A 24,252-nucleotide genomic window follows, 5' to 3' on the forward strand; every position below is an offset into this window, starting at 1 on the left:
GGTGTACATTACCCAGTTTCCTTTTGTAACCACAGGGTTGCACAATTCCAAATGCAAATTTGTTAAAAACAAGCAAAATCAAGCTTGTCAAAAAACTACATCAGACCACAACTGACAGAACAATCATCTTAAAGATTACATCCTCTCCTAACCAGACGAGCCTAGAAAACAGACATTTTCATCATAGCTCTGAGCAGGCATTATTGAGTTAAGCAGAAAGGATTTACTTTGAAATGGTGGTGAAAGGTAAATAAAATGGCTGTTGTCTCACTCTTATTGTTTCAAAGCTGTCATTTGCAACATCAGCTCCCTTCTGATTTCCAGAAGTAGATGGGGAAAGTCAAAAAACTGGGAGAAGCACATTTGTGAACCCAACTCACTGCACAGAAGTTCTTTAGGAGTACTGAATAAGCAGCACTGAAGAAAGACTATTATAAAAAGTGTTGTACCAAAATAAAAAGAATTTTTTTTAAATCAGACTCCAGTACCTCTCATCATTCTTAGGAATCAGGACTGCAAAAAGCAAGCATCTACTTCTGTTCATATGCTAAAATACATGTGTCATGTTATCAATGTAAGGCTTTAACCAATGACCAAAACTACATTCTATTTAAAAATCAGAAGGGAAAATATGAATTACTAAATTAAGGAAACCCCTGCTGTTTGTTTATAAGAGAAGTCTGGTATTTCAGTTTCCAGAAGTACTATATTAAGAGAAATTAAAAATCATGTATGTTCTGCTTTTCTCATTTGCTATGCAAAACTTGTAAAAAATGAAAATGAACAGCATAGTTTCCTCATCTTGCTATAAAGCTTGCTTGATTTTTCACTTTTTTTTACTGAATGTCTTGGAAGTCAGATTCTTTCAAGACAAGAATGTATTACAACCTCAAAAATCAATTCTGTTCAAAGTCTCTGGTCTTTAAAGAGTGTGCTCAGTTTCTCAGCAGGAAAAATAGAAATGTCACAAGGGACTACTTAGATGTCTCTTCTGCTTTTGCAGCTATCCTGCAAATGTGCACCACAAGTACATGCATTTTTTATGCTAAGTAATCTAAAACCTTAATAAGAATTCTGAAGTGTTATTCTACCCAACCTGAAAAACAATACAAACAGATACATTTAATTAGGTAGCCATCTGATCCCGTATACTGCAGAAGGCAGTCAGGCTACTCTTAAAGCACTTGTAATCCTGAAACGTCTACAGAAATATACAACATATACTTCCCACAGAATACATATGTTGTCATGTAATTATTAAATACACTCATCTAGTCCCCACCCTACTAGCTTCCACTGAACAAATCTGATTCAGAAAAGGCACTGGTAAAACTTGTTAAGATTGCAAAACACTGCAGCATTGCCCACCATTACGTTAATAAAAAACACTTACCAAGCACATGCAGTAGTGACTTGTTAAAGTCAGAAGGTCTTAAATAACTCATTCTTAATTCTGTAGGTTTTTTCTATTAACGTCACATTTTATTAAAAAAATAGGTTTCCTATATTCAACATGTATATTAGCTTGCCGTATGTGACTGAAGATCTTGAGACCATTAACACTGAATGATAGTAAATCCAACACTTTCTTCACAGCTTTGAAAAAGGGTAAAAGGGAGGATGAAGGGGAGGACAGGAAAGAGAAAGGAAAAGAAGGAAGCACCAGGCCATTCCCAGTAAGAGAACAAAATAGTTCTACAGCATCAAAATATGAACCTGCATGACAAATATTAGAAAAAGGAAAACTACTGTATCAATGAAATGTGGATATATTTCATATAATTAAAATATATAATTGGGAAGGCCTAGACTAGGAAGGAATACATTCTATATGCAATTGTCTTTCCTCTATTTCAAAGAAATTATTTTCCTTCCCTCTCTTGTATAAACTACTACTCCAATATGTCAGTTGCACTGAAGCCAGATACACAAGACCCTGCATTTCCACAATCTGGAACTACTTTATCCCTATTTTTCCCCACCAGTGGCAAGAATACTGGATAAAAATTTGAAGGAGGAAACAACTCGGAGATGTGCACATTAAGTATTTAATTTATAGTCCAGGAAAATGCCCCCACATTCTTTCAACAAGAAAACTGCAGGAGTCATCTCTAACAGAACACATATGTGGTGCTTACATATTCTCCATGGGGCCCAGGGTTTATGCGAGAGAAAGCAGGGAATGTACAACTCCCCCAAAATCCCACAGGTTATCTGTACAAAAGATTAGCAGCCCACAGTTGTATTGCTCTATGTACAACCACTCTGCCTTGGTGAGAGAAACCCCCGGTAATTGGAGGGTGTCACAGAGAGTCCTCTGTGCAGGAATGCCCTGGAAGTAATGTCATTAGCAGCTGTATTTTCAGGGTTTAGTGAGAATCAAAACTCATGGAGGCCATGAAGCACTGGGTTAGACTTGATGTTGTGTACAAAAATAAAATCTCAAGGGGCCCAGAGTTCAGCTAATGAACTCTCTGCTGCTTCTCTTTGGGAGAAGGGAATGGTAAATGACACTCCCAGTAGAAAAATCAGGAGAGAAAATACTATCTGCAAGGAGAGACAAAAGATCCTGCTCTACTCCCACAAATTCCTTCCTGGGAAGTGGCACTTTATGGTTCCCTTCAAAGATATCTGCATTAGTAGAAAAATGGAGATATATATCCTTGTACAAATCTTTTCTTACTTTCCTCATTTCAATGCCAAAGCCTTTCTAGAAGAGAGATAAAAGGCTACATTTGCAGTTTAAGCAACAATGACATTTTAGATTGTTGTAAAATCAAAACACACTGGAAATATCCAAGCAAGTCCCTACATTAGTCTGATGCTACCTAAAGCCAAGAACAAACAAGCAAGCAATGAACACTGGTATTTTGGTTTTTTGCATGGATATTAGAAAAAATAGTAATCATACACTTTTTTTCTTTTTAAATGTTCATTACTTAGATAAAGCACATATGAATGTAACATTCAGAATTGTAACATAGAAAATGTTATGTGGGCAATCTGCTATTCCAAGTACACTTACCAAAATACAATTTTATAATGAAGAAAGTCTCAAAATACACCTGTACAACAATTGGGATCCACAAAATATGATTTAATAGAGTCACTCAAGATCACTTAATTGAAACCACTTTTATAATACTATTTGAAGAGTTACCTCTGGTCAAAGAGCACTCTCCCTCTTTCCCTAGCCTGTCCCACTAAAGCAAGGGTGGAATTGTAATTGCAATGCATATCTTCTAAACCCCCAAATCTGAAGCGGTCCTATGAACTATGACACTGCCTACACTTAAGATACTGGGAGGATGGGAATCACCCTCTCGGAGGCCATGGTACATTGAGACACTTACCCATATTATTGTTTGTAGCGCAAGCTGAATAATCTTGTAAGGGAAACTAAATAGGGGCAAAATATGAATTAATTATCTCACTACCAAATCATTCCCTATGTGTTACTTAAGCATGTAACATTAAAACTTAACTGAAAGAGAAAAAGGTAACCATTTCAACCTATATTTTCTTTATTTCCTTTATGTTTAGAAGTTGCTATTTAAGTTCTATTAACAGAAATACATAACCAAAGCTCCCTATCAAGTGGAAAAAAAGTAATTACAAATGCTGAAAAAGTTGGCCTCATTAACATATGTACAGACTCACTTAATACACATCTTTGTGGGAATTAAACCATTTTATGACACACATTTATACAGGCATTAAACATTCCCAAGTAACTTTGAGCAGAGAACACGCCAAATCTTTAGTCTGGGCAGACAAAAATGTAGGTTTCAGTTTTGATTGTGGAACTAACATGCAACAGATACAACGTTCAGTCTGAGCTGTTGTTGGTAAGTTGTTCTGTCTTTTCCTGCAAAATTGAATTTGGGTCTTTCTGTCCCTTCTTGTCCTTGTTCTGCTGTTCCTGGAGCGTCAGGATTATTTGTCGTATTTCTTCTCTTTTGGTTTTCATTCTTGGGCGTGGAAACCAGTCTGTTAAGTTCATTGGTAGTTCAAAACTCAAAATGGGATTCTGGAAAAAAAGATCATTTGGATATTAAAGAGTTATAACCTAAATGATTGAAGGAAACTACAGTGAGGAAAAGTACATGTTTTCTCACTTCATTCCATGAGCATCAAACAAAATTTCTACAATTTCTCTGTTTTGTACATGTATAATCATGGTAAAATCAATCAAGCTTCAATGTGTTACAGACTAAAATTCATCCAGATCACAGTCCTGATTATAAGAATGCCTGAACAATCTACTGTGTTTGCTACATCTTTTATACTAAGCATTTGTCTGCATAAATGTGTAAAACAGTGAGGGAGAAAACCTACTGTAAAGATATAGGACATTTTTTAAGAATCACTAGCATTAAAATCTAGAGCTGATCAGGAATCCAAAACATTCCTCTTCTTATAAATAACCTTTAGGATCATGACCAACTAGGCAAGAGAGATTTAAATTTCACCCTAGAAAACAAAGCCCCTGCCTACTGCCAGTGCTTTTTATACTTCCATTATGTTTTCTGGCTAGGTAACATTCATCCAAATAATTATGATAATTATTATTACGAAGCATTATCTACTCCTCTTCAGTGATACCGTACAACAATTCCACCCTAACCAAATGACAATTTGGGGAACACTGCTGTCTCTCAAAGAAATTCCTCCCTTTCTGTACTCCAGTTTACATCATCAGGGTTCTTTAAGAGTGAATTACATTCATCACTGAGGGAAGATCAGCGAGGCTGCTTGTGAGAAAAAAAACTAGTGACGTTCTGCACCGGAACATGTCAGTGCCTAATGTTGCACTAGCAGCATTTTTCCGTCTCTGTTCAGTGCGGGGAGGACGAGTGGCACTGCGCTGCGCTGCCCCTCCCGCAGCGGCCCCTGGCGGCCCGCAAGGGCACGACCGGCTCGGAGCGCGGAGCAGCCCCGGCCGTGAGCGCCCGCCGGGCCGCTCCTCGCGGCTCACCAGCCCTGACAAGCCACCCTCGCTTTCGGAAGATAACACATCGTGATTTCAGTACTTAAAATAAATACGCAAAGAACAAAAATATGTGCCTGAACTGTTCACAAGCATCAGATTAAGCACCTGCTCCCACATGCTCTCCATCAAGTTTGTAGAGCTGGTGCAAAATGAGACTGTGGGCAATTTTCCAAATACAAAGCAGCTGAAATAGTTTGCTGAGTAACTTCAAGACAGTTTAGTACTGTGCAGCCAGCTCACGTTTTCCCTCCCCACTAGAGTTACTTTTGAGAATATCCTATGATTTGCTCTCTGACACATGCACGTGTCGTGCCCATTCTCTGGCAGACAAAGCTACTGCACACTGCTGGACAGGCAGGACAAGGGATTCAGCCTGACATAATCCAGCCATCAATTTGCAAGAAGCAATGGGTTAGGATTAATAAAATTTGGCTGCTCCTCGTACTCCCAGGGAACAGAACAGGAGGCACTTGGTTATAGTTCTAAGCTCTCAGGAACTCATACGTAAAGCAAAGCTTTTGCCTTCCATTTGCATGAATGCACTCTGCTAAAGCCTTACTGCTCTGTTGTAATGTATGAATGGAGAGAGGGCTGAGGAATGGATAAGCTGCCAGGTTTTCCAGGTACGGGTTTAGAACAGGGTTTAAAACTACACAAGAATTTAGAACAATGCTTTAAAGCAGAAGGTGTTAATGCCTCCACTTGTGAAAGGTGTAACTTTAAGACCAAGTCAGCTTGCGAGTAAGTAAGCATTCAAACAATTCCTTCAATACAAACAAGTTTTGGCATTTAGCTGTAATGATTTCACTTACATATTTTCTTAAAAGTTAAAAATATCCCCAAAAGAAACATTAACCCCCTACCTGTGTCACATTTCTGAATTTAGCCAGTCACGGTTCTCACAAGAAAATGATCAAGCTTTTTGTAGTGCATTTGTAGTTTAGATTTTGAACTCAAGTTCTTACTGGATGATTTTAAAGGGTACCCAGCAGAAGAACAGAAAGGAAGACTAAATGGGTTTTCCTTAGATTCCCACAGAAAATTTTATGGCTTACAATTTCTTTTATGTATGTAAAAATAAAAAGGGTAATTAGTTTACTTTCAAAATGTTACTCTGTGTTTATGTATAAATTACTTTGCAGCACAATCTCATTAATAGGTATTGGGCAGCACTAGGAGCTTTTTACAATTGTAATAATTTCCACAGCTTATATTTGCTGCAGGAATCAAAAATAGCTTCAAGAACATACATACCTCAAAAAAGCTCTCCACATACTGCAGGATGTACACTCCACAATCACTGAAGTTGTTCTGCTGTGGCACTTTTGGGTTGGAACCTTTCATGACATCTTTGGAAAAGCTTCTTTTGCTGCCTTTCCTGACTTCCCATTCCACCTCTAAATATCTACAACAAAAGACCATGCAAGTTAAAATATTTTTTAATTCCTTGAAGAATTAAAAACAACAACAAACCACAAAAAAAAAAAAGAAAAAAAAAAGAAAAAAACAAAAGAAACAAACACCAAACTAAAGAAAGCCCAAGCATCAGATAGAAAACTTACTCCCTTAGTGTTTTCACAACATTTGACCGGGAAGGGCCTCTCAGTGAGTCCATAAGCAAAATGCAGGGCCTAACAGAGAACACAAGTTTTTAAGTACACAGTATTTTACAGCAGCTTGAAAAACACAGCATTACACAGAAATAGTTTGTGAGGCGGCCTTAACAATCACTACTCCAAAGTTCTGCCAGCACTGCTGTAACCTCCTAATTGGGATAGCTAAACAGCAAGTTATCTTTATATTTAACCATACACTAAGTACACTTAGGAACGTACTTAGGAAAATACAGTACTGTCAGACAATTTGTTACAGTTACTTAAGACACCTTCAGGTGTCTAATGCTACTTAAGAGCACAATGTATCTGGGATACTGGCAAGAGAAAGTAAGGCACAGAGCGTTCAAACGTCCTGCTGGAGTAGCAGCTTGAGGCTAGATGGAACACTCCACAGCACGCTAGAAGACATTAGGAAAGCACGTTCAATAAGTGATCCCAGCCTGAATCTGAAATGCAGCTGGTAGTTATACACAAAACACGCACCAACTCTATTTGGAAGACTTTAAAAAGTAATGTATCAATAACCAAGTATTTTCTAGAGAACCAAGTCTGCTCAACTCCTCTCCTGCATACTACAGATGCTTTAGATCATTTGATTGAAAATACTCTACCTTTTCAGAAGACAGAAGCACAGCAATCTTTATGCCACCTTATATGCAAGTTGGATTCCTACATCAAAGCTAACTCATACCAGAGTTCAAAATTTCAGCATTATATGCAGTATGTATTTTAAGGGATAAATAAATGCAATTACTTTTCACAAATCTCTGCTTTTTCTTATCTAACAATAACATATATACATTCAAAGCATCATTTAAAGAAGCTTCAAACTAGTAAATTCAGACGAAATATCTGCATGCATTTATGTATAGGTGTGTTTGCATTTATAAACCAATTAACATGTATGCAATTTTTTAGGCATAAGCATATAATCACTTGAATAATATTTGCTTGTGCTTGTTTTAATTTCTGATAAAACTACTTATATAGGTGTTGCTCTTTAAAAAAAGCATTAAACGCTCTTTAAAATGCTCTTCTAAAAATGTACTTTGCAGGGGGAAGAAGTGACAACCTTTTCAAAGTAATTTCTGTTTTATAGAAAAGTATTTTTAAAATATGCTAATAGTAAAGTATTTAAGTGCCTTTAATGACTTTTGATACTTAAGCATCAAAGATGTTATGAAATTTCACACTGGATTAAGATACTGTCTACTGGAAAGTATTATGTACAGATGATCTGTCATCAAAATGGGACACATTTAGCCAAGCTATAAGCAGAAGCTCATAAATATTCTTAAAACACAGAACACAGATGGACTTTTCCTTGAAAATATATTGTCATATAGTCCATAACACCTCTTCATCTGTAATTCTACTCTACCTCCAAAGAATGTACTGTGAGTGTACTGTGAAAGTCTTCACCTTTCTAGCAAACCTTGTATCCACAAGAAAGGAAATACAAAAATAGATAAATTATGAGAAAAATACAAAGGAAACTGTCAAGGTAGCAATACTAGTAACAGTATTTCTGGATTTTGAATCATGTATCTGTTACACCATAATGCAAAGATATGCAGTCAATATTTACTAAGAAATTATTCCTGGGTATCAAATATTAAAAAAAGAAAAGTTTTCAAATCCAAAACAGATAAAAAATTCTTTAAAAGTGTGGAACACTTTTTTGTAAGAGAAAAAAGTACACAGAGAGACAATAAAGAGGAACAGCTACAACACATTTAGATAAGAGAAGGAGGCAGTTAAACATTAATCTGCTTTTTAACATATTATACATTTGAACATGCTTCTGGCATCTTGTTTTTGTAGGAATCCGAGTGCAAAATACCAAAGAACAGCCTTATTAGAAGAAACAATCTTCATTTGCTTGATGCAGCACAAAGGCTTAACAGAAACCAAAAAAGCAATTCTTTCACTAGTAGTTTCATTCAATAAATTTTCTGCTCACTAAAGATTTTTAATATCAAGTAAAAAGTTCTCTCTCAAACCCTAACAGCATGCTGATTAAAGTATTTGAAGACTCATAATTGCTGTCTTTTATATTTCATAAACTTCTATGAAATTTCCACTTTAACTCTTTTAATACTTACTGTTTGCAGATAGTTGGCTTCAGGTACCACTGTCCCATTTCTGAATTACAGTTATCATCTACAAGGCCACCATCATCACTACTGTCTTCCTACAGAAGCAATGTAGTTACAGGTGTTTAAAAGCTAATTCTGGGTTTTTTTTCAAACAGACGCAATGGAAACTATTGTTACACTTAGCATTTTCATTCAAGACCAATAACTAAGTTTAATAAAGAAATGATAGCTTTGATCTGAAATGATTCACAGTCTGTTAAATTGACCAACTTTTAGTCACACAGTTTCTTCTGAAATTCATGCTAGAATGACATGGATTGAACGCTGCTATTTATTTAAGGACTGTGAAACTAGAAAAATGCAACCAATATTTTCAAAACACTGCTAGCTTAGAAAAGGTGAATCTTCATTATTTGGTTATAAGCCAAATGATCAATACTTTTCCTTCCCAGTGAATACTAGAAACTTACTTGGCAGTTTCATATATGTTATCTTACAGGTGAAATGAGACAAGATCTGCAACAAGCTCAGAAATAGTATTTTTGCTCCAAAATGCAACAACTTGATTCTTAGGGCAAGGAAAATTAAACAACTATGATACAGAGGATTAAGGATTGCAAAAACAGTCATACCACAAGCCTGGAAATATCCTCTGGCCTTTTTACTTCAAAATTGATTGCTATGAAGGTTATGGAAATTTAATGAACAGAAGGACTAAGTTGTTGTACCTAAAATAATCCCAGTGATCCATAGTTTCTTACCCTTCCATTGAATTCAATATTACTACCACAGATCACTGCATTATGGGGAAAGATGTGTTTTCCAAAAATGGGAATCCCTGTACCAGCATGATTTATTAACATTTTTGTGTGCACCGTGTACATTTCATCAACACACAGGATCCTGGCACTGAAATCCTGAAGATATGCCATGAACATGTTACCATCTTAGAAACCACTGCCTAGCTCCTCGTACACTCGTTTTTGTTGCAGCTTCAATTCCTTTTTTGGCAGATGAAAAGGTTGGTCCACCCAGCTTGTCATGGTTATTTCTACACTTGCTTTGTGCATTCTAGAAAATATCAGTGGCAGCTTCAGCCTGAATTAAGTTCTAAGCTACATGGCAACTAAGGAGCTTGGAATTTGTTCCTTTTCTCAAGGAATGCAGCTGGCCATGTCTTTGTTTCCCCGCCTTCATGCCATGTATTTCAGACTGGAAACACTGTAAGACATTCTCCATCTCCTGGAATCTCCAACTGCTACAAAACAGACAAGCAGTTCCATCAGGCGAAACTCAGAATGTTTGCACAGGTGGCATGACAGGAGAGGTGGGCTAAGTCCAGCTGAAAAGCACAGCTGGGTTTCAACATCAACTGGAGCCTTCATATCTGTGTACACATATACAATAGCTACTTGAAAGTCATCACAGATAGCTGCAGACTGAAAAGTAATTGTTCTGGACTCAGAGGCCCAGAAAAGGTCATACACCTGGAACCTGAATGGGAAGGCCAAATAGGAAGAGCAAATATGTAACTTCTGTCCTGCTTGCACTGAACTTACACTTGCAGAAGCAACAGAGCTACAGAATAATGCCCTCATAACCAGCACTGAGTCAGTCAGGGACATTTTAATATTCAGTCTTTCCATAGCTTTAAAATTTAAATGTTTTCCAAAATTAACAAGGACCATACTTGATTTTAAATCCATGCTGTGTAAATCCAATTAGGAGAAGCACCAACGAAACAAAACAGTAGAGTAGGACATACTTATAAGTGTCTGGTTATATCCAGGAAATGCAGCTGAAAGAAGGGAAAGTTGTTCTTGGGTTTAATAGATGAACATGGAGTGGGGGAAACAAAAGAGAGAAGTGTATTGACTTTCAGTATTCCCACTAAAACCACTGTGTAATATTGTCATTACACAAAAGACTCACACAATTACATGCAGTTTTCTATTAACAGTTAAATAAAAAAAATGTATAATCCTCTCTGTCAGCTAACCTGCAGATTTTTGTAGGTAACCAGTGCTTTGGACTTGACACTTGTAAAGATAAGTAGCTTTAGACAATGCACATTCACAATCTGTATACTGCTTTTAAACTGTCCATTAAAATACAATACAACAGTTCACATTTCCTAAATAAAATTGCTAAATTCTTTACCTGGTTATCTTGGTCTTCAGAAAAATCTATAAGCTCATCTTCATTTAGTTTACTGCCATCAGCTGAGTCTTCACTATAGTTTAGTCTGATTTTGTGCAATCCATCTGTATCAATCACAGACAGCAGGATATTTAAACATCAGATACTATGCCCTCACTGAAGACCAAACTCATATTAAATACTTCAGATTTCCTCAGGATTGCTCACAGTAACTGTGATACAGCTAACATACAATAATTTACTTATGCATATGAGCAAAAGTGAAAAGCTTTGTATAAGTAGCACAACAGAAACTATTTCTTATTGTGTGAAATGCCTAAAAAAATTTGAAACACCCACTATGAAATTTCCCATAGTTCCATGGAGCCTTTATAACAGTCTAAAGTGGTACTGCTACCAAAACAGGCAGTCTGATATGCTCTCTAAAATAACCATCTATTCCTAACCCTAGCTGGTTCCTTTCATAACACCAAATACATCCACACACACAGTGGATCACACTGAAAAAGGTGAGCTTATTATTTTTTAACTGGAATCATTTCCTCCATCAGTTCACTGTGCAGTTATATGAAGACCTGTGTTGGTAAAAGGGAAAAGGCACAGCTTGGGAACATACTGGTAGGCAAGACAGAACGAAGGATCAGCTCTCCTGGGAGCAGCAGCTTAGAAACATTTCACAGTTTGTTACATAAAAAGATTATCTGTAAATTCACTCCCAATGACCTTTATATATTTACTCTCATACTTAGTGGGAAACAGCATCAGAAAGAAAAAAAATGTTCTAACTATACCTGTACAAGAAGCAAATACAGATTGCTACAGGCTCACTAAGTCTTACTACTACCATACAAGACTTCAAAACAGATTTTGATGGGAAAAATAGTAAACTGGAAATAAATGAAAAATAAGTAATTCATGCCAGAAAAACTCAAAATCTTCCTAGAAAGGGGCTACGTAATATGTCTAAACAATGGCAAAAATAAAAGTATTGGTTACGGTGTCACCGGAGGACATATTGCCTATTAAAGGAAACCAGGATTTCTATAAGAACAGTAAATAGGGCAGTGAAGTAGCTAGTGGGAAAAAAAAAAAGGAGAACATCTGCATTAGAGAATATTTCAAAAGAGATGTTAAGGTAACACTTTGTAAAGAGGTCACCAGCGGAGCTCCACAGGGACAAACTTGGGAATTAATCTTGCTCAATACCTTTGAAAAGACCTTAGCATAAGAAGTAGGTCATATACTAATGTGACTTACTACTGACAGATTTCTAAAAAATAAAAATTGGTATTGAGACAAATCACATTTTGTTCAAAAACTGAGCAATGAAAAAGCCATTAGATAAGTAATAAAAATAAATATGTTTTGGATTATTTCAAAGTTATTTAGGTATGAACTTCTACAGATTCACAAGTTCAACACCAGGATTTAGTCTGAGATCAAGACACCTCAGTTTAGACTCCTGTGTATAGTTAGCATCTAGGGTCTTCATGTTAGTAAACCATAATCAGACCACAGAGCTACTTAACTGAACAGCTACTCTATATCTGCTTTAAGATGAGAAGAAGAAGTCTCTTGGCTTCACTGACTAGACTATCAGAGGCACATGCGTTCTTTTGAGATATCCTTGGATATCCAGGATTTACAGATGGATTTGCACAGTCAAGATGCACACCCTTCCAGAACTGCTCAGATAACCCAAGGCAGAATGCCTATCTTCCATGTGGTTGAAATGGGAGTTTAAATACAGTGCATCTAAATTTAGCTTCCTAAACATATCCTCAGGATCAATCTCACTCTTAATTCAGGACTGTGCCCCCTGAGAACATCTACTTTAATAAAACAGTGCATCATCTTCAACAGCAGAGCAAGAGAGTCTGAGCATTCTAGACAGAAATTACCATCAGCTGCCAATACAATGCAGCCAGAAAAAAACCACAAGAAATGTAATCCTAGCAAAAATCAGTCATAAAGTAAATTCCAATTAATTACAGACAAGCAAGAGTAGCAGCATCCAAGACATGAGACCACATCATACAGCAGCAATATCATAAACAGTAACAATCACACATAAAATGAAAAGACTCAAACAAGAACATATCTACGTGCACCCCCAGAACGTCTCACAGACCTTCGAGGAACAGTGACAATGTTACCACAAATGAATACATTTAGAATAGAAATTAGTACTGTTTATACCCACAAAGATATTGAAGTTGTAATGGCCTGCAGAATACAGATTAAACCATACGACTGGTAATATTTTCAGAACTTGTACTATAAGGTATACAATTCTTTACTGTGTGAACTAAGTCAGTAGGAATACTACTGGTGACTAAAGTAAAAGCTTTTGCATAATCAGATGTTTCCTAGTCTATGCCTTAAGAAGATCCAAATGTTGCAGTGAACAGAGAAAATAACCTTTTCCTAATTCCTTCACCTGCCTTTAAAAGTATGCCAGCTCCTTTGTTCACTTGGGTACAAACACTGTTGCAGATTGGTGAGCGCAGTCTCCACAGCAGTGATGAATTGAGAAAGCCTCTCTAAATATAACACAGTGCTCATGGAGGAGATTTTTTCTTATAATTATTTTCTACTTATTCCTTTGACATACCTTCTTATCAGGACATTAAAGAAATGAATAGTGTTGAAGCAAAATACCAAATGATAAAAGATACTAGGGCTGCTCACATAATCTTAGGTCAGTTTTCACCTGCACAACATTATAAGGATCCAAGGTCAATTACTACTCCTTCCGTAACAACTGCAATCTTGAGGGATGCAAAGTGGTATCTACAAAATTACTTTGTTAGAAAAAAAAGCTCACAGAATTGAAAATTTAATCTGATTTAGGAAAAGTGTTTTACGTCCAGTCCTTTGCCATGAGAGTTATGTCAATAGCCACAGAAACCTTTTAAATGCAATGGCTATGAATTACTTATACTGCAAGCACTTGAACTTAAGCCACAAACTTTTGAGGTATGAAGTTTACATCACTGCAGAAGTAGTAACGGATCTGAAATCTCCAAATATTTCATTAAAATGTGCATATTTCTACAATTACATACCCATAGATTGGCTAGCAGCTGTGAATTCACCCTGTATACCATTTTCATCCAGAGTTCTATGGTCTAGTTTATGGCATGCCAATTCCACAGTGTTGGGTTCTTCCACGTCACTGTCTATTTGATTCAGTTTTTTGAAAGCACTTTTTCCCCTACAAGGACTTCTTCTACAACATGAAGATTCGCTGTCCTCTGTTTCAGTGTTTGGGTCAGTTAAAGCTGTACTGTACTTTTTGGTAAATGTCTTCTTTGCTGTGGACTTGGAAGGCGAGTTTTGTGCATCTAATTCATTTGGCAAAGGAGATGGTGTGCCGCTCTCTCCATCTGAAGAGGAAGATTTCATCGGCATTGCAGCATTTTCAAGATAATGGGGATTTGGTTCATATTTGGGTTTTTCTAAACCAGGAAAACAGATAACAGCCAAAAACCAGTGGGCACTGTAAAGGAAAAAAAAAAAAAAAACCACATTAAAAACTTGTAATTACACTAATGCCCCCATAATTATTCAAAGATAAACTATACTAGCTGTTCACTTTTCTGACCAGATTTTACTCAAGCCTTCACAGGCTTCTGTAAAAGTACAACTTCTCCATGCAAATAATCACCAACAAACTAATTAATATGATGCAGTATGTTGAAAGCAGGTGCTGTCTTAAACATTTATTTCAATTTGCTCACACTTTCTACATTTTTTTCTTTCTCTGAATTGAAGCTTATTTCTTTTTTAATATTTTCTTCATTAATGCATGAATTTGAGACTGTAGAGTTCATGTTTATGGCTGTTGGAAGTTTTCTAGTAGTTCAGCACTAGCAACACAAGTAGTCAGATCTATGGCTGAATTGCCCATACTCTTCCACCTATGAGATCTTACAACTGTATTTAACACCTCACATTTTTAAAGAAATCTTGTCAACAATGAGTTAAAGAAAGAGAAAAAGAGTGTTTTTAATGCCATCACAGTGACTCTGCTGTCTTCCTCACCCTTCACAGAACTCACATTATAACTTTCCCAAATCAAAACCAGTTATATCCTCCAACACAAAGTGTAAGTTTTTCAACAGTTTCCCCTATTTCCTTGCTTCTTTAGGCTTCACTGATTTGCTACTCAATCAGAACTAGAGCAGCAGCAACTTCAGGGACTGAGGCATTACAAGTGGATTTTGATTGTTCAATTAAATTTTCTGAAGGAACTTTGATTGTCTACAGCAAATAAAACAGAAGCTTGCTATGTATTATACAGGTGAAGTCACATTTCAATGTGTTTTAGGAGACAAAGAAAAAGCAGTAGCAAAAAATGCATGTCTAACTGCCATACTAAAAAGATAATTAGATGGTTATAAAGCCTAAACTCCATCAAAACTTATTGGCAGTTAAAAGTAAATGGCCATTGAAAGCAGCATGTGTGGTATGGTTTATCTTGAATGACTCAGCACACCTAATAAATGAAGGTATTAAGTACTGCCCAGCCCTGGAATTTGTCTGTACTCTATTAAACAGAGACTTTATGTACCAATTACATCAGCAGACTAGCATACTAACCTGGATGTAAAAAGAGAACAGTTTGTAACTTTTAAGAGAACAACCTGTTTTCACTAGACTTGAACAAGAAGGACTGTACAGCCGAAGGACACAAATTTAGTCACAGTTAAATCGAAACACACTGTTCTGAAGATGATTCTGCCCTAGAGTCAACCTGCCCACCTCCAGTTACTGCAGTCTGACAGCTGGTTAGATGATGAGTCTACATTCTCTGAACTAGTGGTTACGAGATAGTCTGGAAAAACTTGTTGAAACTAGACACCAAAACCCAGCAACTCCCCAGCAAAGTACCACTTTCTCATCTCCCTGGCTACTTGGTTATTTTTCTGCTCTGCAATTTTCTTACTGTACCTACCAGGAAACCACTGCTGCAAATGAACTGTCCTACTATCACCACCTGACAAGCTTCAGCTTGCGGTGAAGAGACAGTTCTGAAAAGTGTGAACAAGATTATATCCATGCTGAGACACACATTGCTTTAGTTTCTTGTCAGTAAATAAACAAGACAGTGAAAACTACTGTGTTTTAGCAATTTAAGTAATTCTTATAAAACCATAGAACTATTTGTTTTCCTTTTCAGGTGGCTTCTAATTCACACTCATTTCTCCTCTGCATAACCTCCTTTCTCCTATGCATAACCCATGTGCATATGTGAATGTCACATGAGGGGATGGTGGAAAGTGAACTATATAACAAGTGCAAAGGCAGCTTAAAATTTAAATGACAGACAATTCAAAGTCTTGGTACTTGAAGTTTCATGGGAGAGGGGTGGTAAGGATGAAGTCTGCAGTGGACAGGGACCTGCAGTGGATCTTACAGCAGTGTCATTAAAATCACCTAGGCCTGGATGTCTTGCCAGATGTCATGGTATGTCAAAAACTAAACTTAGCTAATGTTGGGGAAATACAACTTAATAAACAGGACAGATCTGTGTATGGCCAGTTATCTCATAACAGCCTCTATACTGTTAGCCTCAGAATTCAGCTGGAGAGAAGGCAGGAAAATGAGAAGATTTAGAAATTTGCCTCCCACTGTACAATGACACAGTACTTAGATAAATCAGTTTTTATTAAAAAAATATATTTTTTAATTTTTGAAATATCAGCTAGGCATGCCTACGAGCTGTCCATCAGAAAATTCCTATCTATCTGTTATTTTCTTTTTATTGCATACATTTAAAATAGAGTATTTTAACTTTCATAAATATTTTGGCTTAAGAACTGTTTAGATCACTTTTGTGAAATACAGAAATGTGTTTGTGACAAATTGCTCTGATCTTAAGGAAAGCAAACATTATTGAATTCCTTAGAAACCATTAGAAGCTAATGGTCTGCTTCCTGACCCTTAACAAATAGGAGGACAGAGGGATATAAAGAATAAAGTTCTCAAGGCAGGAGCGATTTTCAGTTAAGTTTTCTTTCAATACCCATTTACTGTAATTAAAGATAATGTAAAAGAAGATCTCATCTATACCAGAGAGATCTCATTAGAAAGGACTAAAAAAGATAAATCCAAAAGTTATCTATGTCAAAAGCTTAGAAGAAAGAACACAAGAGATTGAGGTAAAGCCTAGAAAAGTACTCAGAAGTTAATTTTTGATGTCTTTATACTGTCTGATAATTCTTACACTACAACATTTAAATGTCTTACACAACAATTTAATTTTTCTCAGCTGGAAAAAGATGTTTATTCTCTTAATTTTTAACTTCAATTCTAATTATAATGTAACTTTCAATTTCAGAATTATGAAGCTTAAGCCTTTACCAAATGTGATAAAAAAGTATGTTCACTTACGCTTCATTAAGGGGAACAAAAATGAAATCTTTCTCAAAAATATCAACATGCCGTGTCCACGTTTTTACTCGCCCATGTCGCTTTTGTTGTATTCTGCAAGAAGAAACCAACAAACAATTTGTAGGGTGGCTTATTCTATTTGAGGGAGTATTTTCCAGATATGTTCACCTTAACAGCTTGTTAAGATTTTCAAGGGATATTCTATGTCTGCTACAGGTCTGGATATTTCCTAGAGTTCTGTTGATATTTCTCTCTGTAAAGCATCTGTTTTTAAGAGTCTTCACTGCACTTATCTCTATGTTAAACTGACTTATCAACAGACTTACGAAAGGTTTGAAGTTTCATGAATATTTCTTCTTTCTCTTTGATTAAGGCGTTTATAGAAGAATGAACTGAACACATGTATTCTATCAGCATCTTCTTTTTTCAGCTTTTCAAGTACCAAATACCTAATTAGTTAAAAAAAAAAAAATAGAAAAGAAAGAAAAAATAATGGAGGTTTTAACTCAAAGTACTCAGCACCAGGGTAAAAAGGACTGCTAACAGGTGCTCCCCACAAAATTGTAGCAGCTTCTCACAGAATAGCTATTTGGAGCTGACTATCCACAGGAACTAGTTAATGCAAAATTTATGTAAATAGTTCAAGGCATTAATATTTCAGAGTATTATTTTTCTGTTCAATCAACAAGCTGTTCTGCTGCTCTTGTATTTATTTTTGTTTCATGGGAGGAAAACAAATGTTCAAGGAGTTTTTGTTACATAAAAGCCTATCTAAGAGACATATACTTTGTATGTGAGTCATCAGATCTCCAAAAAATCTTAAGAGTGACACACTAGTTTTTTTACTTCTAAAATATGTTAATAGACTGAAAAATATACTATTTTTCAAAATATATACTAATATGCTACCTTATGTGTAGCATAAAACCAGCAGCATGTAACAATTTAACACACTTCTAACATCTGCAGCATCAGTGACAGAATAAAATTAACTTATGTACTATGTTAATCAAAACAAATTAAATTCCAGGAAACACAGATACTCTGGAAAGAACAACTAAACTTTAAAAAGTTGGGCTTTTTTTTAGTTAAATTTGCTTTTGAGATGTTAAAAAGTTCAAAGAACCCTTATCAGGTTGGAACAATGTCACTGTCAAGCAAGATAGAAGAAGAACCAAACTTTCTTGCAAGATCACAAAACAACCTTTAAAATTACAGCTATATATAGTTGGAGACCAAGTGTTATCAATTGACCTATGAATTTTTAATGTCAGAACTTTTCAAGTTTCAAAGTAAAAGACGACTAAAAACTGATGTGAAATAAAACTTACTTTAAATAAAAATCAATAATAACATCATTTAAAAATTCTCCTTCATTTAGACAATGGAGGTCTTCGTTGGTCACAGAAATACCACCTTTAGCTGGAGAAGGTGGATAAACTATCAACCTGAGAAGAAAAATACATTCAATAAGAAATATGAAATGCCAAAAACCCCTCAGAGAATTATTACAGGGCAAAGATAAATATCTTACTTTTCTATAGGACCAATAAATACTGTATGTGGTTCGCCAATTTCTTCATCATCATCAAAAAACGGTAACTGTTTATTTCGCTGCTGCATTTTGGACTCAGAAGCAACCTTAAGAGAATAGAGTCAATATTAATTTGCATACTGTGCCAAATTTTACCAAAATGGTAATAAAACTTAGTGAAGTTCAGCAGTGTAATATCTGTTTTTTTTGAGGACTTCAAGTCTGTGGGTTTTTAACTTTCCTACCTCATCCATTTGACTTAGGTCTTTGCTCATTTCTTGCAGAATAGTAAAACTTTCTAATTCCTTAAAAAGTAGTTTGTTTAATGAAAACATTAATTACATTAATACAACAGTACAATTTAATTTCTTGTTTGAAATACCGTATTTTACCAGTTGGAAAAAAGTGTGTTGTCTGATTATAGTAAAGATTTTGCATCCCTTAATAATATTTAAATAACAACACTACTTGTGGGCCATTGTATAAGTTTACTATCAAACTAAACACCCTAAAAAGCACTGTGAATGCACAGACTATTTCCCAGAGTTTCATAATCCACCATGGACCAGTCTGCGAATTCTCATATACAAGCCAGAAAAAGCTGATGGAATTTTTTTTTGGCTAACACACTCTCCTTAGTGTATTTGTAACCCACAAAATATAATGACTTAGTTCTAAAACAAAAACATAATTACATTTTTTAGTTTGCTTTCTCTGTGAGATGGGCTTCCTTTGGAATTGTCCTCCAAGCACTTAGTAAATGCAACAAGCCTGGCATTGGCTTCTTCAAAGGAAATTTTCACAAAGAAGTCAGAAATATTATTTCTAACACCAATGTCCATAATTATTTTTTCAAATATTGAATTTGCATGAGGATCAAGACCAGTTTCAAAAATCAAAATTATGTATTGTTCTTCCTGACCTGCAAAAAAAGCAGAGAGAAAATTATTCATTTAGGAATAAAATAAAATAAAGCATGTTGCAATTATAAACAGATTTCATGGAATTTTAGGCCAACATGAGTACACACTGCTGATAATGTATGCAAGCAGTAATACAGATGTGAGAAAACAGACAAGACTAAATGGCGAACCTTTCTTATCTGAATTTGCTAAGAGTGCCTTCAACTTCTACCTTAATGATGAAATGTTAAGTACTACATCTGATAAATTTTTAAATTACACTAATGCCAAAATATATGTTGAGATAACATCTTTGTTTACTGAGAGTAAGACTTTGTAACTAATACTTTCTCCTTTTCTTCCTGGAGTTCCTAGCCTATCGTTTCACTACAATTTCAAAAATGTGTATATTCAGCACAATTTCCTCTCTGATCCTAGAAGGTTATGCTATAAAACACCACTGTTTTTGAAGAAGTTGGAGAGAATTACTCAGATTAATCAGCTGTTATATAAATATCATCCACTTATATGATCTGGAAAATTAAAAAGCAGTAAGTTTCATTGAAAGGAATTATTTTACACAGCCAGAAAAAGGAATAGCATTCAGGCTGCAAATCCCAGTCTCACGTCACTGCCTAACACAGAGCTGCCAGGACCTGTTTTCCTGTAAGAGGCGTTTCAGAAACAAGCACAACCATTTCCCTTTGGTCATTCTTAACCCAGCATCCTAACTCTTGTGAAAAGTAACTCTTGAGCAGCATAATTCCCAATTTACTGCACACAGAATTTAGATGCCCAACTGGCTTTTGGGTGTTCCTGTTCTGGGAGCTAGGTATCTACACAGAATTGCTTATATAGCTCTGGACACAGGCTAAAATTAATTTCATTGCTTACAAAGCAGAGAGCAACTGTGTTATCACAAAGTGCTCCTGCATATCAAATACAATGAAGCAGTTGGAGGTAAAACTCTCAGTGGCCCAGCCTTAAGGAGAAGAGCAGGGCAGGGTCACTGCTGAGAGCCATGCCAAGAGAGTGATTTCTCACACAGACAACTTGGGAAGCTTTTTCCTTTTTGGTGAACACCTGTGTCCACCTGGGGTCTGATTCCTGCTCCTAGAATTGTGTCCAGGTCCCCTGCATGCTCTCCAATTACTTCTGTAACTCTAAAACTACTTACAGCTCATACTTCTTACAGGACATGGATGAGACTATTATATAGTATTATGAGAGCACTCAACTCTGAGATTATTGAAAGCATTCTTCCTCCATTTGAATGCATTCATGTATGTACAAAACTGTGTGTAAGTACAAATAACCATCAAATTTAACTTGAAGAAAAGCCTATTGAAGAGAAAGAGGACTCAATGATACATTTAATAGGTGTGCCTATTAAGATGCTAGAACCTTGAAAATTATGTAGAAATTGTATTAATCTTAACATACATGAAGATAATCCACATGTTCTCCAAGCAAATATTTGTCTATCTCACAACATCATGAGAAGTATGCTGGGGGGAAAAATCCCAAGGCAACCTATATAATGGTTTCTACTAAAGCTAAAGCCTGTCAGCAGTACAGCACAGAAGGCAGAAGTATTACAAAAGCTGCCATATAAATGTAACAGCTTGTATACAAAAGCTAATCAAACAAACTTGCTTTCATTAGGTACAAATATTAGTGAAAAAAGTGATACTAAATTGATTTAGCGCTGTAACTAGCATGTTTCTGCAAAAAGAATGCCCAGCTGCTCTGAACTGTACCTTTTCTCAGCCTGGGATGGTAATAGTGCCTGAAAAAACACTACACCTACCCCAGCTAGTGATGACCCTTTTAGTCTTAATGCACTCATTCATGACCCAAAACATGAAAATACAATTTGAAGTGAATAGTAGACTAAAATTGTTTTACTTACTGTCTCCTTTACATTCGTACCAGACATTGTCTTTACTCATTTTCAGTTGCTCTCTCAGACTGCTACAGGTTGAAGGTACAGTTTGTAGGAAAACTACTGGCAACTTTCGGACACTACACCATTCACATTTAGTAAGCTCTGAAGTTTTCAGGTTAATCTCTCTGATATCACTTTCTGATTCTATGAGAAAATAATGACATATTGAAATATAATAAAAACCTATAAGTTTCCGTTACAATTTCCCTCTTGATTTTAAAAAGTAATCACTATGTGCTCTCTAAATTTCTTAGAAGTTTTTAGAACTTTGAAATTAACACACATGCAAGAAGTGATGGCTTTTCATATCTTAAAAGATAGGCTAAATTCCAATGTCATCTGTCAAGAAAGACATCAGAAACGAACTGTTTTCCGCCCACCGACTTTACTTTTCATTCCACAGAAAACAACCCCCATAATTTCCAGTGACTTAAATTTGCAACTATTGCTACAACACATTTTGCAGTAAGTTTGTAAAATTTTCTTTGCACATGTATCTTTGACTGAGTTCCCCTATGAAAAATAACTTTAAAAAGAAGAGCATAAACACACAGAGCGAATTGATCTGATTCCCTGAGGAAACAAAGGACTACTCCTAGTTTATTCCCCAAATGTCAGTAACATAGTAAAATTTTAACACTGCATTGGATGCTGCCAATGCCAATGCTGAGTATTTTACAGGTTTTACTGAATTATAAAATTTGACAGAGAAGTGGATATACATGCAAAACTCAAAAAAAAGAAGGAAAAAAAAATAAAGAAAAAAATAGTGAAGTGCTAAGTGCTCCAACAGACACAGCATTTAATGAGTCGCCATTTTTATGCTATTGACGAACTAGGTGCTGTGGAAATAATTTCACCACACAGCTGTTTTAACTAAAACTTGGTAGCTATTTCTACAAATTACACAAAGCCTTTCAGTGTTTTATTTTTAAAAATATATTTAATGCATGAAAACTCATAGTTTCTATGCATCTGTACTTTACATGTAACATAAACTTAAATACTTGACTTAGCAAAGGCTACACTTATCTTTACAGGCTGTGAGACACCTTTCTGCATGTAATAATTGCAAAATACAGTAGTTCTCTTTTACAAATAAGAACAACAAAATTCAACAGGACTGGATCTTAAGAATGTAACTTAAGATTGACAAAAGGTAACAAAGCTTTTCAGGCCCAGAACTAAACCCTACAATAGAAAAGATATGACCCAGAGCAGGAGTTGTAACTCACCCTTTCTAAATTATGTCACTATTTCTTTCAGTGATATAAAATATACAACTTTAAGGCTAGAGACAAATTATCCGGAGAGATCTAGACAGGAAAGGTCTACAACATCAGTGTGGTTTTTACTGTCTATTTAATACAACCGAAATAAAAGAATTAATAAGGTGTTAAAAAGCTAACAATTTACAGGAGGGTTATTCTTGATTTTTGTTAATGACTTTTTGTTAAAGGGTAGAAAGCCTTTGCCAATCAACACATTATTGATAGATCTTTAAATGAATGATTAGATCAAGAAGAATCAGATCAGATGAAGCAGAGCTAATAACCCAGCTGTACTCATGTCACAAATAGTGAATTTTCTGTCAGTAGAATGTAGAGATAATGCAAAAACATTTTGGTTTTAATTCACTAGGCAGTTCAGGCCAAATTTGTACTCTCCATTTTCTTTTCTCTTATCTAACTACAGACACCCATTATAATTTATTACACAAATGATAAAATGAGAATAAACATTTCATTATGATTCACTTGCTAATACCTTTGACAGAGTTACTTCATTTAAAATAAATACACTGAGTACTAACATAAAATGAAACATGTACACACCTTCTGGGCTCTCTAGGCGTATTTTGATATAATCCAGGCAAAACTGAAAGACAACACAATTGTAAGGTTTCACATCTGCAAATTTAATTGACTGAAAGCCTTTAAACTGTTAGCAAACACATTTCAGTTGACTTAGTATTTAAGTAATAAACATTTAAAAATTAATATTTAAAATTATAGTTTCAAGAAAAAACAAAATCTACATTTTAGCACAACTCGAGGCAAGCACATTCTTTTCTATTCTAGTCTGTTTCAGTCATACTGAAAACTTTAGATCTCTCTGAAGTACTCAGCTTTCAGAAACATTTACAGTACTCTGAAAAATTCATAAATTCTATTTCTTCAAAAGAAAATGTCATCTGTCAGCATTTAGGCATATCAAACAATAGTGTTTTGTGGAGAGGTGGAGAGAACAAGTAACATCTCTCTGCTGTTTCTGTGGTTACTCCAGCAAGAAGTATGCATTCTATGTGGCTGACTGCATACAAGTAACATTCAAGGTCTCCTTGAAAACTCCATGTAACTTACAAGGCTAACAAAAAAAAAAATCTGCAGAAGTAGAATTACTTGCCGCTAGGACAATGCTTCTTCCTCACACCTATCAATATCGACTTTCTTGTAGCTGTTGTTTTCAATTTTTTTAACAAATGAATGCTAGCCCATAACCTCCCCCAGCATGCAAACAAGTTTTTTGAGAGTGCTGCAGCACAGTATTCCTATTAAAGAACCAGAGCAACCGCATGTATTTGAATGAAGCAGTAATTTG

At 35.6% G+C, this 24,252-nt stretch overlaps 1 protein-coding gene across 7 annotated transcripts in view; it reads right to left on the reverse strand.

The window, feature by feature from the left end:
• Nucleotides 1-2,032: 2,032 nt before the first annotated feature.
• Nucleotides 2,033-24,252, reverse strand: part of SENP6 (SUMO specific peptidase 6) — a 73,276-nt gene continuing 51,056 nt past the window's right edge. For 6 of the 7 annotated variants that reach the window (XM_088052903.1, XM_088052909.1, XM_088052905.1 and 3 more), the window contains 13 exons: nucleotides 23,487-23,529; nucleotides 21,616-21,795; nucleotides 19,497-19,723; nucleotides 18,802-18,908; nucleotides 18,599-18,715; nucleotides 17,594-17,716; nucleotides 17,268-17,360; nucleotides 13,937-14,370; nucleotides 10,869-10,972; nucleotides 8,715-8,803; nucleotides 6,556-6,624; nucleotides 6,248-6,398; nucleotides 2,033-4,030 (listed from right to left, as the gene is read on the reverse strand). In XM_088052903.1, the coding sequence (XP_087909029.1) occupies nucleotides 3,830-4,030; nucleotides 6,248-6,398; nucleotides 6,556-6,624; nucleotides 8,715-8,803; nucleotides 10,869-10,972; nucleotides 13,937-14,370; nucleotides 17,268-17,360; nucleotides 17,594-17,716; nucleotides 18,599-18,715; nucleotides 18,802-18,908; nucleotides 19,497-19,723; nucleotides 21,616-21,795; nucleotides 23,487-23,529 (1,938 nt within the window). In that variant the 3' untranslated portion in view covers nucleotides 2,033-3,829. Of the gene's footprint in view, nucleotides 4,031-6,247; nucleotides 6,399-6,555; nucleotides 6,625-8,714; nucleotides 8,804-10,868; nucleotides 10,973-13,936; nucleotides 14,371-17,267; nucleotides 17,361-17,593; nucleotides 17,717-18,594; nucleotides 18,716-18,801; nucleotides 18,909-19,496; nucleotides 19,724-21,615; nucleotides 21,796-23,486; nucleotides 23,530-24,252 lie in introns of those variants that run through there. The other variant, XM_014263589.2, reaches the window with a different exon arrangement.

The sequence above is a fragment of the Pseudopodoces humilis genome, chromosome 3, assembly GCF_049639895.1.
Source record: "Pseudopodoces humilis isolate 2021_Gansu_Grassland_sample_001 chromosome 3, ASM4963989v1, whole genome shotgun sequence".
Lineage (NCBI taxonomy): Eukaryota > Metazoa > Chordata > Aves > Passeriformes > Paridae > Pseudopodoces > Pseudopodoces humilis.